This window comes from Daphnia pulex, chromosome 4 (assembly GCF_021134715.1).
Source record: "Daphnia pulex isolate KAP4 chromosome 4, ASM2113471v1".
NCBI classification, from domain to species: Eukaryota; Metazoa; Arthropoda; class Branchiopoda; order Diplostraca; family Daphniidae; genus Daphnia; species Daphnia pulex.
In genome coordinates this window covers 7356016-7369849 of record NC_060020.1, presented here as the reverse complement: position 1 = coordinate 7369849, position 13834 = coordinate 7356016, and the positions used below count along the sequence as shown (strand labels likewise).

Here is a 13834-nt window from a genome sequence, read left to right as displayed (position 1 = left end):
CGAAACCGCAAACCATATCCTATAACATTGTGCAAACATGGATCGTTTTTTTTATTCGACAGAGAGTATTAGTTGAGTCTCTAGTTTTTTAGTTTTTTTAGTCTTTAATATTAGTTAACAACGAGTAGAATTGGTCCTGAGAAACTATGGTCAAAATAATCATCGCCCGATGGGCCACCTTTAAGATTTTGTTCATCTTCTTATTCCCCTGGATAGTTCACGCTTCATTTATTCACAACTTGGACGTCAAGAAGGAACGAGTCTTAACAAGTCTTCCAAAATCCTATTTTGGCTATAGTTTGAGCGCACATCGCTTAACCGAAACACCAGCAGAGTATATATCAACCCATTCTATCTTGCTTATTTTGTGAGTAAATCTAATTCAATTTCCCATTTGGTGGCTAATCGTTGGTATAGATGGTTGGTTGGGTCGCCAGGTGAAAATTTATTTCAAGGAGCGGTTTATAAATGTAATACTTCAGTTGACCTCGAAGCTGGTTTCCTTTGCAAAAAAGTTAGAATAATAAGCTCACTCAGTGGTAAGTGGCAAAACAAGCAAAATTATGAAACATAACATAATGTCTTTACATTATATTATGATTTCAATCTCTTAGAACTGATAACAGAACCACTCAAAAATGGGTGGTTTGGTGCCACCGTTGTTAGCAACCGAGAGTTTTCTTTAGTACGCTCTTTTTTAAATTAAATTTTGAGATAGCTCTACGAAATGATTCGATTCTCAATCATTTTACAGTTATGTTCACCTCGTGCTGAATCACATGCTGTTGAAGGGGAATGCTTCACAAGTGAAAATAATCTTCAAAGCTTTAGCAAAGTTAAACTTTTTGGTCGACGGCGTAAGGAAGCATTAATACAATTTCCTTTAGTAAGGTATGGATATATGATTTTAACGCATTTTCTTTTCAAGGTGTTTGTTTGTCCGGATTTTCAGCAACATACATGACAGTGAGTTTGACCTCCTTTTAAATCTACTTCCTTCAGACTATTTTTTTTTTCTTTTAAACTCTTCAAACAAAAATTCATCTCTTTTACAGACTGCGAAGGGTTCGCTGAAGCCTCTCCTTGGAGGTCCAACTTGCCTCAAGGATGACAAACCAAATGATGTAGCGAGTTTGCTTTATCCAGCGGCTTATCCATTCTTGGATAAATGGTATCTAGGTTACGCCATGGCATCCGGAACGTACGGAATGCGCAAGTTTGGACAAGAGTTCCTGCTCGCCTCTGTTGCTTTCCACATCAATTCATCCTTTGCTGGAAAGGTATCTAGATAATCTCCCGCGCTTTATTCAAAACCTTGGCCAGTTCCTGTGCTAAACAAAACCTGAACGATGCGCTGTCTTTTCTGGCAGGTATACATGTTAAACAAAGACACTAAAAAGGAGATAGAAAGTTTAGTAGGATACCAGCCAGGTGAGCACTTTGGAGCTTCGCTAGCCGTATCGGATTTCACGGGTGATGGCAGGGATGACATTGTCGTCGGCGCTCCTCACCACACCGATTACAACGGTACCGAACTTAAAGTTGAAATTGGCGCCGTCTACATTTACTATCAAACATCAAAGAACACCTTTGATAGCCAAGATAGACCTCAAGAACTCAGAGGGCTAACATCCGGTAGTAGGTTCGGGTATGCTGTGGCGGCGATTGGCGATACTAATGCGGATGGATTCAACGACTTGGCTATTGGGGCACCGTACGAGAACGACGGACTTGGGACAGTTTATATTTATCAAGGGTCAGAGAACGGCCTGCGAGATAACCCTCAAATCATTTCCGGAAATATGTTTAGTCCGCATCTGAAAACGTTTGGATTTTCCATCGCGGGAGGTGATTTCGATGGGAACAAATATAGTGATGTAATCATCGGTGCCTACGAGTCTGCCGCTGTTGTTTACATCCCCGCTCGTCCAATAGCCAAAATAACCAGCGACCTAAATTTCGTCTCCAAAATCATTAAACTACAGCAGACGAGTAAATGCTCCATCACTAATTCCACCGATGGTGTAACCACCATCCCGGTAGCTTGCGAAGACATCAGCTTCTGTATAACATACTCCGGTTCGAGTGTCGAGAAAGAAATGGAATTTCGGGTCTCAATAGTACTGGATTTCAACGCCGAAAAGGACAACAGCCGAATCTTATTCTTAGAAAACAATCGCAATCAATTATTTCGAGAATTGAATTTTACGTCAGGATCGAAGAAATGTCTAACTAATACCATCTACGCCATACCTGGCATCCAAGATTTCGCTTCAACCGCCCAAGCGAAAATGACTATTGAGCCGGTTGACAAAACAACAAAACCTAATCGGTTGTTGCCTATCTTCTCCAAGGAAAATAGCAACATCATTAGCACCAACTCACTCACTTTCATGATTGACAGTAAAGCAAACGCGGTTGTCGATGCTATTCCATGGTGGGTTTATGTTGCCAGTGGCTTGGGAGCCTTTCTCATACTCGCAATCATTACGGGCATTTTGTACAAGGTAAAACGATTCAAACAAATTTATTCAGTCGTTCAAAATGAATCACGAATTTTTTTTTTCACAGTTGGGATTTTTCAAAAGGAAAAAGCCACCCACCCAACAAACCGATGGAGAAGAATTGACAAAGGCCGACGATTCACAAAAGGAAACTAATTCTTGATAAAGAGTCTCATAGCGTTATTCTTTAATTTCAGTTAAGAATTTTATCGCTTTAATTTCATTTTCTATAAAGTCTGTTATTGATGTTGATCCAATAGTGGAAAAAAGTACAAGGTTAAGCTTATGTAATCTTGAAAAATATGACCTCTTTAGTAGCGATAACGATCAAAAATAAATAAATGGAGTTGCGTTAATATCGCTACTATTTAAAAAAAATTACAGCGCGCTATCACTGAAGATGAAATTAAACAAATAACCAAGATACCAGCAGATTTGGTTAGCGAGGTATTAGTGTATTACCAACACGAATATTAGTGGACAACGCAGTTGTACTTTAGAGTTTCAACTTTCTGAAGTTATTAACAAAATGAGGCTTTATTTTTTTACTGTTGCTTTCGTTCTCGTTGTTTACATCTCATCTGCATTAGGCGATCGGGTCGATTATACTGGGTAAGCAGTACAAAATTCAGAACAATTTTTCATTTTTTAATTCGTTACAAAAAGTCATAAGGTAGTTCGATTCGATTCATTGCTGCTACAATTAAAATAATTTAAACACATTGTTAGTCATATAATAGGGCACACAGTCTGGGAGCTGGGCGACAAAAAAATGACAATGATTTAGCAAAAGGTTTGAGGCTAAAATATGGTTAGGGGGGGGGTATGACACACACGAAAAGCCACGTCTGTCGACTGGCGGCCGGGGCGTTCAAGCGTTACGCGATCCCGAAGTCGGCGGGAACAGTAAAAAGATCCACTTTGTTTAGAAAATCTGAACTATATCTTAAAAATAGAGGGATATCAACTTTATATAATTTCCGACAGACAGACGTCCTAATCTGGGGCCTTGGGGCCATCAGACGTCGGTATGTAAGAAATTTCATGAAATTTCAGTCAATTGTGAAAAAGGCAACGCTGTATCCCAAGCGCATAATTTGAAATAGAGAGATTTGGGGAGGATATGTGAGTTTTTAACTAAGTAAATATGAACAGAAAATACAGTAGGGGAGAGTTGTACTAGTTGTCGCTTTTTTTGTTTTTGAGCCCCCATTTCTTTATTTCTCAATATTTTTTATCCCCGCTAGGCTTAAAAAAAAGAGGAAAAGATTAACTATAAAAAGCGTATTTTTAGTTTCTGACAATTTTCTTTGTTTGAAAACCAAAAGCGCTTTGAAAATGAAGGAGGATGGGTTGAGTCGGGGGGCGACATGCTCATGTACAGTATCTTCCATAAAAATCCGAACGCCATTTTTTTCAAATAGCCCAGTTTAATGTATTTTCTTTTTTTTTTTAACTTTCAAGACTTTATATTATGTGTAGAATTAATTATTTTACAAGCTCATTTATTAGAATTAAGAAAAAAATGCCGAAATATTTTTTAAAAATAAAGAAAGAGACGAAGTGTTTCGGATTTTTATGGAAGATACTGTACGCGGGGTAGGATGGCCCATGTTATTCTTACGGGCTAAAAGAACACCTGGCGATGGCGTCATCAACTAAATTTTCCGAAAAATTTTCCCTCCCATCTCTAACCCAGAAACACAAGTTGCCCCGAGAAAAGGTTTCTTTGTTATTATTGCGTTTTCAAGCAATAATTTTGTTAGTACAAATAAAAAAAAATTGGTTTCTGAAAGAGGAAAGAATTTACTTCAGAAACTATTTTTCATAAATTTTAAGTTAACTAGGGAATCCCGCAAAAGAAAAAAGAAAACGAAATGGACGACACGATTTAGGGGCCAAAAAATTATTTAGTTGTTGTTTCCATGCTACATGGACTATTTCCATATTTTTTTTTAAAAGATGCGCATTATTAAAAACTATAACTGTTAATTTTTAAAGTGCCATCCCTCGGTCGCAAGAGGACGAAAAATGCTGGGTGCCAAGTTACCCACTACCTTAATTGCCCCGTTCTCCCCTAAACTGTTTTTTTAAATAAAATTATGCATTTATTTTGTTCAACCGATAACTTTTTCATTATTTGGTTAGTGTTATTGGCAGCTAAATTTTTGGCGGTTCAAATTTCTTCCCTTTACTACCCGCTGTTTTTCTACTCCTCTTTCGTGAGAGCATACCGAACGTCACGGGAAACCCTTGACTAACAGCCGTTATGGTTTTTACCCTGTCTTCTACCAAACTCTGTATATCTATAACTTTTGTCTGCCTTTATATCTATCTGAGCCGACGCGGTTGCAGCATGAGTTTCCTCAGCGACGAAATGCGATAAGATAAATACCGTTCTCCGTTCTACCGTTCTCTATACTTTTGTTGTCTGCGCAGCTCTTTTACTTTATAATACCTCAATATAACAAACGCAAACTGACGACAATACGTCAAATTGAAGTCCACTGGAAAATTGTGACGTGCCATAAACCATAGAATTACGTCCGGCTTGAATTTCCAGTTCTTATTAAATGGACCCGTTTGAAACATCCTATGAACGATCGTTTTTGGACGCCAAATGGAAGTCTAGTCTGGACGTTCTACGGAGAGGACATTGGGACGTTCTACAAACCATAGAATTACGTCCACCTAGGACTCTAGCCCTTACTTAAGGGAATCGTTTGAAAAGGCCTATAAACGTAGTTGTGCTAGTAGGGTGGTATGTTACGTTGTAACGTCTACACTCGACGACTTGGCTGCGGATGGAGTAAGTGCATTTTGGCACCAGAAGGCTCTGCGCTAGGTGGAATGAAAGATCCGGCACCACATTTTATATTACTAGTGTTGACATTGTGTACGACGTGGAGGCTATAGTGGATAAAATCTAAGCTTTGTTCTATTTCTAACTGGACTATTTTAGTTTCAATTTTTTGAATGTTGTAGAATATGAGACGAAAAATTTACGTATATAAGATATTGACAGAACCTCACATCCTGAGGTTCCATCAAATGAAATTGAATTTGTGTCGTCATCAAACAGAAGAGATGACAAAAACAATGTTTTTTTCATCATTAATACACCCCGAGACGTAAATCTTTGATCCATACGAAGATTCCTCTGCAACACCCGAAAATTCAGCTCCCATTTACTTTTTCTATATATCATTGGTTATTGAAGAAAAATAAGAAAAAAATAACAAAAAGTGGAAAATAAACCCAAATTGTGTGAGATGGTCTCAATTATGGCAAAAGGGTCACATAATGAAATACTGTCCTGAAGCATTTGGGGTTGAAAATTTGTAAATTTTGTAAAAATTTTCCGTCTCTCATCAGTCTCGTGTTCATTTCTCTTGCAACAAGTTGGTTCTTCTTCTTGCTGCTTTTTGCAGTGCTTTCGCTTCTCCAATATCTCTTTGTTTCGCTGCTTTTCAATAATTAGAAAATTTATTTATTTCGTTGCAGTGATGCAATCGTGAATCAAATTGGCATCCAGGGTAATGGCTTCTTCCATCGGTTGACTGGAGAAAGTGTTTGTTCGAGGCCAGGTAAATTTCCCGGGGCAACAAAACAAAAAATTACATTTTTGAATACTTACAGTGGGTACCGAAAGTATCCGTATGGCTGAAACAGAAATGATCATAAGGGAAAAGGCGTTTTTAAAAACGCTTTCATTAATTGAAATAGATTGCCTTTCCCCGAAAAACACTCGCTACTGGTAGGAAGATCATCTTTTCTCGCCTCATGGAAGAAAGACAAAAGATAAAGATTTCTTGATATCGTAACAGTGTAACACTGCTGAGAGGGAATCGAGGGGGAACAGTTTTAAATTACAATGTGTTTTGAAATTTAATTTCATTACTATAGATGAATAACAAAATACAAATGTGATCATAGGACCTCTCAAAGATCTAATGACGCTCTTTTTCATAGACCTTTTTCAACAGAATTTTTTTTTAAAACCCTTCCTATCTTATAAAATAATGTAGTTAAACAATAACAGCGGTCGAATTCCGTTGTTTCGACTTGACTTGAAATTGACTTAGGCGGTTCTCTGACTTGACTTTAAATATGATTTCGAACACAAAAATCTTAAATCAAGTTGAAAATTTGATTTGAGTACTTGAAAAAACAAAAAAGGAGTTCCCAAACTCAGCTACAGTAGCCAGATATAAATTAAGTGTCCGACATGGTTATCACTGAGACAATGTAGTAGTGGGTCGGGGGCAAATATCCTTTGATGCAATTTATCTTGGTGGAGAAGACGAGATTAAAGAGAAAAAAACTCAAATCAGCACGGTCAGAATTTGTAGCCCTAATTCAGCTTCTGAACCAAATCGCTTTAGCTCATCCTACAGTCTCCTTGGAGGTATGGGATGAAAAATGCCCTTTTCCAAACTATCCTCAAATTCCCGGTAAGATTTCTTGCGAGGCGTCTCAAAAATGTTATGGAGAAACCCACGCGCTTCAGAGGCTCTTGGCCTTCAGGTGGACCGTAACGGATATACCTTAAAAGGGTTTTGGGGATTACCAACAGCTCATCTGTCCCAAAGCCAAGAGCAGTTCTTCTTTGTGAATGGCTGCCCCATTAAAATGTTCTTCATCTCCAGATTGCACTCTATGCCTTGTTCCATCGCATGTACGGCATGTATCCGTGCAATTTCCTTCCCTTATTGCTGCAACATTACTCTCTACGAGATAACCTGGACATCTTCAGCCACACCGTCAAACCCATGCGAATACATCCTCTGTTAGTCACTGCATCTAAAGACATCGAAATTGGAACTGCCAGTTTTGTATTTTCATTCTTTATTTTCTATAAAGAACCAAGCCCTCCCCTTATTATCTACATCTCATCTCCGTTTCACTTCGAGTACGGCTTTGAGAGGAAGCGTCTCCTTTGGGAAGCCCCTTCCAGAGGCCTATGATTTTCTCAAACACCTCCAAGACCAATACGCCTCCCTCTTACCCTTTAGTTTGTTCCCTTCTTCTGAACAGCCTGGAGGAATGTCGTCAAATGGGTGAAAGTTTGGGGCTGGATGCGTCGAAGGCCCTCGATGAAATGAATTCCCTCAACATGGGTGGATGCACCAAAACACCATTAAGATTAAACGAGATTTTGAGCAAGGGACCCGATATGAAGTCCGCATTTTGACAAGGTCCGAAGGTCCCAAGGCTCCAAAGGTCTCCAAGCACCTGTCGGGATTATACCCGATACCGTTCATCATCCACGAGATCTTTCCTCTTTAGTGTGGGTTCAGGAGCAGGATAGAAGTTTTCCCTGCTGAATACTGCCAGAGATTCAAACCCCCCATTGTTTGAATGAGATCAAAGATAACGAGGAACGTCATCGATTGGAAGAATATAACCGTCTCTTCTACGTGGCTTAACCCGCGCCAGCGAACGGCTGTATATCTGTGACTGGAAAGGTGAAAAGGCTCTGTCTGTGGCGAGTTGGTACAGTGATATTCAAAAAGCAATCTCCTTCCTGTGACCCTTTTTGTTTGAAGGAGAAGACTCATGGATGGGAGAGGGATGGAAACATACCTCCCAACCCCTCACTAAACCCCAAAACCTTCAGAAAAAGATACTCTTCAACAGCCCCTACCCTTTTGGGTTAAAGAATTTCCACCCCTTGAGAAATCTTCTATCGTTTTAACACTACCCTCTGATGTCTCTGTATCTCGGGGGAATATCATTAATTTGCTCTCTGAAAAATTAGCCTCTCTCCCTGATGAAGAGCGGGAAGAAACAGGGGAAGATCTTTTAAAGAAAAAAGACTATGAGAACGATTGTCTTCACGAGGCCCCTAACCTAAATTTTAAAACCGAAAGAACACCTCCCTTATTCATTCTCCTCTCCTACGCCCGGCAAGTTTTTCTATACAAAAAACCCTGAATTCTTTTTATAAACATTCGATTGTCTGTTCCATTTTATGGAACCAAACGGCCTCGATTGCCTGGCTTGAATCTGATCAATGAATCTCTTTTTGATTCACAAAACGAGGCTGTCGTCGTGAAAATCTTAGAAAATAATAACAAAATTAATTCTGAGATGGGACGCCTCACTTTGGAAGTTCTCATCGTCAAATATCTTGCCATCGTTCCCATGATTTTGACGATAAAAAGAATTGGATGAGGGAATCCATTGGTTTTATTTAGGATTAATACTGTGCTTTGGGTTTTTATCTGTATTGGTTTGTTTTTGAGCCACCAACAAAAAGTCAAAGTGCTTTCTCTTTTTCTACAGGAAATCCTGAATTCCCTGCACTAGCAAGCATAGTTTTTTGTTTTGGATTTGCAGCTCTTTCAGCATTTTTAGGGCTGTCTGTTGCCCATGGTGCCTTCCTTTCAGGGTCCGACTGTCACAGCCGAGAACGCAATGTGATTCTGCAAATGATGACGCCATGTGAATATGTGTTTTTTTCTTTTGCATCGGCCTTCTCATGGACTTAACCTTTATTTGGAATAATTTAGGCTATTTGTCGGCTATTCTTCTTTCCCTCATTTTTGGGACGACATTTGTCAACGTTGTGATCTTTCGATTTTTACTTCAACCGTGGCCTGCTGCCTGTCTTTCAGGAGTGATTTCGGCCCAAATGGAAGAATTCTCTTTTCTGTTGATTTCCTTTGGCGAGGAGCTGAGTATTCTCAACAAAGGGCAGCGGCAACTTCTCAGGACATTCACAAACCTTTCCCTGGCAATCATTACCCTTCGGGTCACATTAGATCAGTTTTTGGAGGCTATACGCGTCCTTCACGAATGCACTCTTCATGGTTTTTCACGGGGAATTCTCCGACGGTTTTTTATTACTTATTACTGGATTAAAAGTAATTCCATCATCACAAATATCATCGGAGATAAGTTTCATGTTTTGGATTCTTGTGCCTAAACAATCTGTTCCTGGATAAAATCACGTTTTGATGTGAGGTTTTGATTGAAATGGGAGACGGAGAAGCTACCTTCTTATCAGATGGAAAGAATTTTTCTTTCCTCGATTGGAATGAAGGTGGTGCCCAGGTAAGAACAGCAGCCTCACTTTGTAAAAATGCCAATTTTGTCTGGACTGTACGTGGCATTCAGGAATAACTATAATAAAGAAAAGTTTTCCCAATAAACTTCCATCATAGGACTTTTAGGAGGAAAAGAAGCGGTAGCCACCTTTGAAAAGAAAAGATCTCCGCGCTTTCAGTCTTGAGCTTTCCCCGCATTAGACGAAACCAAACGATGGATGTTTTCTCTCCCCAAAGCACGATTGCGGGATACTGGATTGTTGTGGAAGCAGCCTACCTGACAACGAGTCTCTTTCCTCTATTAATGACGGCCACAGGCACATTCTCCCCTGCACGTGTTCTGATTTGAGGGGCTGGAGTGGCAGTTTTTCAAGCAATCGTCACTGCCAAACGTTTAAGAGCGATGGTCTCCACTTTAGATTTCAAACCCACCGTTCGTGTAAAGTCGTAAGCTTAGGTGTTGAGTTCATGATAGTTGAAGCTCAACAATCCCATGAAGACAAAGGGAGATATGCTCAGGAAATATGCATACCCTTAAAAGGAAATGACCTATTAAAAGCAACAAGCAGAGGTTTTTGCAGCATTTTTCCACAATAGACGATTCGAATGGAACAGCCCTCGTTCCAGGAAAACATCTTTCCCAATCGCTTTCTGGAAAGCATACCTACTTGTTAAAATCAGGGTCTGTGGTGATTGATTTGGCGGCCCATGCAGGAGGAAACTGTGCCCTTAGCCGTCTCGCTGAAACGATTGTCACACCCCAAGGAGTCACTATTGCGGGAGAAGGAAATGCGCCTCGTCATTTACCAGGAGATACGTCGTCTTTTTATGCCCGTAATCTATTACGTTTTTATTTGCTTTTGGGGGGATTCTGAGAAAAAAAACCTCCGAAAAGATTTCAACGATGAGCTATTGGAGCCGAAGTGTCTCTCGTCCCTCTCTTTTCAAAACAAAGCATATTAAAGTGCCCTCCGTTTCTGCCTGATAACGCTGCTCGTGTTTTTCATGTTTGTAAATGCCTTATTGTTAATGGTCTTAAAGACTGGAACCTTCCGAAGATTTTTGAAATCATTGGTCGTCCTTTGATGGAACAACGAGGAGGCTTTCGTTCCCTGGTTCCTTTAGCAGATATAGGCGTCATGGGATTTGAGGTGATGAACACTTTTCTCTTCTCATGAGGCATTTACGACACACACGAGATTATTTACACGCTTTTAGGGGGGATTGATGTGATAATACCCCTTTCTAGTTTTTTTCAAGAATTTTTCTCCTCAACAAATCATGAAACTGTCAATGATTGTTCTTTTAGGATCTCTTTTTCTCTTTTTTATCCATTTACATCATACCTCTCTTGTTAATGACGCCGTTTCGTCTTTGGATCATCTTTTGGGGCATAAATTTTTGGTTTCCCCTAACCATCTGAAAATGACGTTTGTTTCCGGGAGAGGCCAGATTTCTTTCTCTTGAGTGATATGGGGTCTCAGTTGGAGAGCGGTCTTTTGGGACGTAACATCCCCTCCATCTTTTTTGTCAATTTCTATCTGATTGGCTATTCTTGGATGGCTTCTGTTTATATTGTTGTTTTGGGGCTTCTAACCCTCTGAGCACTTCGAACGCTGTTAAAAACAATGACAGCTCTTGATTCTGGCCTCACAATCCTTTACCTTCAGAAAATGTAAGTCGCCAACTTGGTGAAATGGTGGACTCAACAGACTTGAAATCTTTCGACCTTCGGTCATGCCAATTCGAGTCTGGCAGCGGGCAACACCCTGAAAGTCATGAGAAATACGGGGTTGGGGCGAGTCAAAGAGACTGGGCTTGTTCCTAAAAAATCCCTAAAAAATGGTCTTATTCCCGTCACGTTGGTGACAATCTGAAGACAGACATCGCATGACAAAAGAGCGGCTAACAAATATTCTGGGTCCAACGCAGCAGACTGATATGCCCAAGCTTTTTGTTGAAGCACTTGTTCCGGAAGCAAAAAACCTCATTGTATGGGATACAGAAATGAAAGGTTTTGGCGTTGTCCTCCTTCCCAGTGTAAAAACTACCTAAGTACAGCCGTACAGGAATGATGAGCGCATCCAAAAGCCCGTCAAGATTGAGGTTCATGGCCAGATCACGGCTGAAGTGTAAACCCGATGTGTAAAAGTAAAAGTGAAAACAGTGCCAATCTGCGTAAAATCTCGGGTCAACTATCTGTTATACGAGAAAAAGTGAAAAGATGTTTAATCGCGGTACGAACAAACCAAAAGAAACGTTTTGATCAACAACATTGATGTGTAACTAATGCTTTAATTTGTTATAGGGTGATAGTGGCGTAATTTTGAAAGATTTGTGGCCGCCATGATTGGAAGTTCTCTTTTTTACTTTTTTGTAAATGAAATGTGTACAGTAGATAAATTAATTATTAATTCAAGTATATTTTTAAATTATTAATTTGTTATATTGTTAATTATCAGGCACAATTAGTTTTAGCACACTTTTGATTTTGATAATAAATTCTAGCTTTTTTTGACAGCTTTTTTAAAAGTGTGGTGTTGGTAACGGGAGTTCGATGCATTTTATGACTGTACATGGTACATGCTGTACTGAAAAGTAAACTCGCCATTTGGCTTATACTATGTTGGTCAGGTACTAGCACATCATAAACTGTCTCAACAAGCGAGTATCCGGGTAGCCATTGGAACCAACGAACCTTTGGAATATCGCTAATAGTCTTAACATGTATTTAGTTTTCGGAGCTTACTTCCAGTTATTAAGAACAGGCTAGTAAACACACAAAGTCCTCCAACGCCTTTTATTCGTTTTGGGTGCTATATATTACTTGCTGTATATTGTATACATTGTTTTCTACATTTTTTGTGCCCTTTGAGACCTTTCTTTTTGCGGTTTAAAAAATAAAAACTTTTAAATGTAATTTTGGGGAGGATGTCAAACTTTTTTAAAAAATATGGTTGATAAAAAAAACATCAAGCTTTTCAAACTGAGGAAATATTTTAAGCACCTTCTCTTCTACAAGAAGTGGATTTTTTTTGTTCCGGCATCTGATGATCAGAGTCGCAAATTTTATTCACTAATTTCTACACTGTAAGAAATTCTTAATAGGAAACTCTATTCTTCAGCTAAATCACAAAACAAAAAAAAACAATTTCGTCATAACTAATAAAATATTTTCCAACCTGTAGACTGTCGAAAAAGACAGACATTGTCAGAAGATAATACAAAACCGAATAAAAATATCCAAAAGAAAACTAAAATAGAGCCAGTAGGTGTCGTGGAAATCAGTCAGATATCAAAACAATAATAAGAAAAGCGTCTGATGGAATTTATTTCTGACGGGATTTATTAATATGCCTTCGGGAAATTTTAATTACGCCAAACATTCATATTTAACCGGGATTCTTTCATATGGAGCAGTTACACATCCTGCGTTGTGCATTCTCCGAAAATGCGAAAATATAATTTGTATCCGATTTGGTCTGTCGCCTACAGCGTCTTATGGGAAAACCAACTTCTCCTCGGTAAAAATATTGTTTTCTTATCTATGACTCTGATTTCACTCCCCTTTTCTTCCTAACGGTGAATACTTTATTCATTTCTCTCTTAACTAAATTTTATTTCTATCCCCAATTCGATCTAGTTAATTTTAATTAAATTTTGTTTGTGACTGGTTATTTTGTTGTCTCCTGTAGCAGAAGAATTTCGTTCGTAGCGTGGACGATGCTGTCTAGAAACGTCTGCTACAGGAGACGAACAAAAACACCAGTTGATATAACAAAATAGAATATCAGTTACCATATTGGTATTTTTGTTGTAAGAGTTATCTTTTTCTAGTCACCTATTTCATCATGATCGGTGACCAGTGATGCTAAGAATCTGTCGCCAGAAATCCCAAATATGTTAAATGGTTCAATTTCGGTAGATGTAAATCCGGATATGATATTTGGAGTGAACGCAGCAATATATGGTTGTCTTGTAAATTCTGCAACTTCTTTAACGACAATCCTTTTACTCGAATTTGTCCTGTAGCCACTCATTGTGGCTTAAAGCTAGAGCTTTTTTTAATGGCCCATAAACATTGACGTCAAATGGCTTTAAGGTGTGGGAGCAATTTGGCGGTAAAATGATTCCGTTTTTCTTTGCAAACATCACTGCTGGGTAGTACGTTGAGTTGCATAATTGTCCATTGTAAGGACTAAGGACTTCACATTGTTCTCACCAATCATCCAGCCTATGTAAAAACTAAAGTAAGTATAAAGAGGGTTCACAAAATAC

At 39.0% G+C, this 13834-nt stretch overlaps 2 protein-coding genes across 2 annotated transcripts; both read left to right on the top strand.

The window, feature by feature from the left end:
• Positions 1-77: 77 nt before the first annotated feature.
• Positions 78-2790, top strand: LOC124192307 (integrin alpha-PS2-like). The gene is made up of 8 exons (XM_046585522.1): positions 78-334; positions 418-539; positions 615-685; positions 755-857; positions 929-966; positions 1056-1280; positions 1371-2507; positions 2572-2790. The coding sequence occupies exons 1-8, from the start codon at positions 147-149 to the stop codon at positions 2665-2667; spliced, it is 1980 nt and encodes a 659-aa protein (XP_046441478.1). The 5' UTR covers positions 78-146; the 3' UTR covers positions 2668-2790.
• Positions 2791-2940: 150 nt separating this feature from the next.
• LOC124192312 (iron transporter MagA-like) lies at positions 2941-13747 on the top strand. The gene is made up of 4 exons (XM_046585528.1): positions 2941-3116; positions 6009-6091; positions 8793-8951; positions 9020-13747. The coding sequence occupies exons 1-4, from the start codon at positions 3034-3036 to the stop codon at positions 9433-9435; spliced, it is 741 nt and encodes a 246-aa protein (XP_046441484.1). The 5' UTR covers positions 2941-3033; the 3' UTR covers positions 9436-13747.
• The last annotated feature ends 87 nt before the right edge of the window (positions 13748-13834 follow it).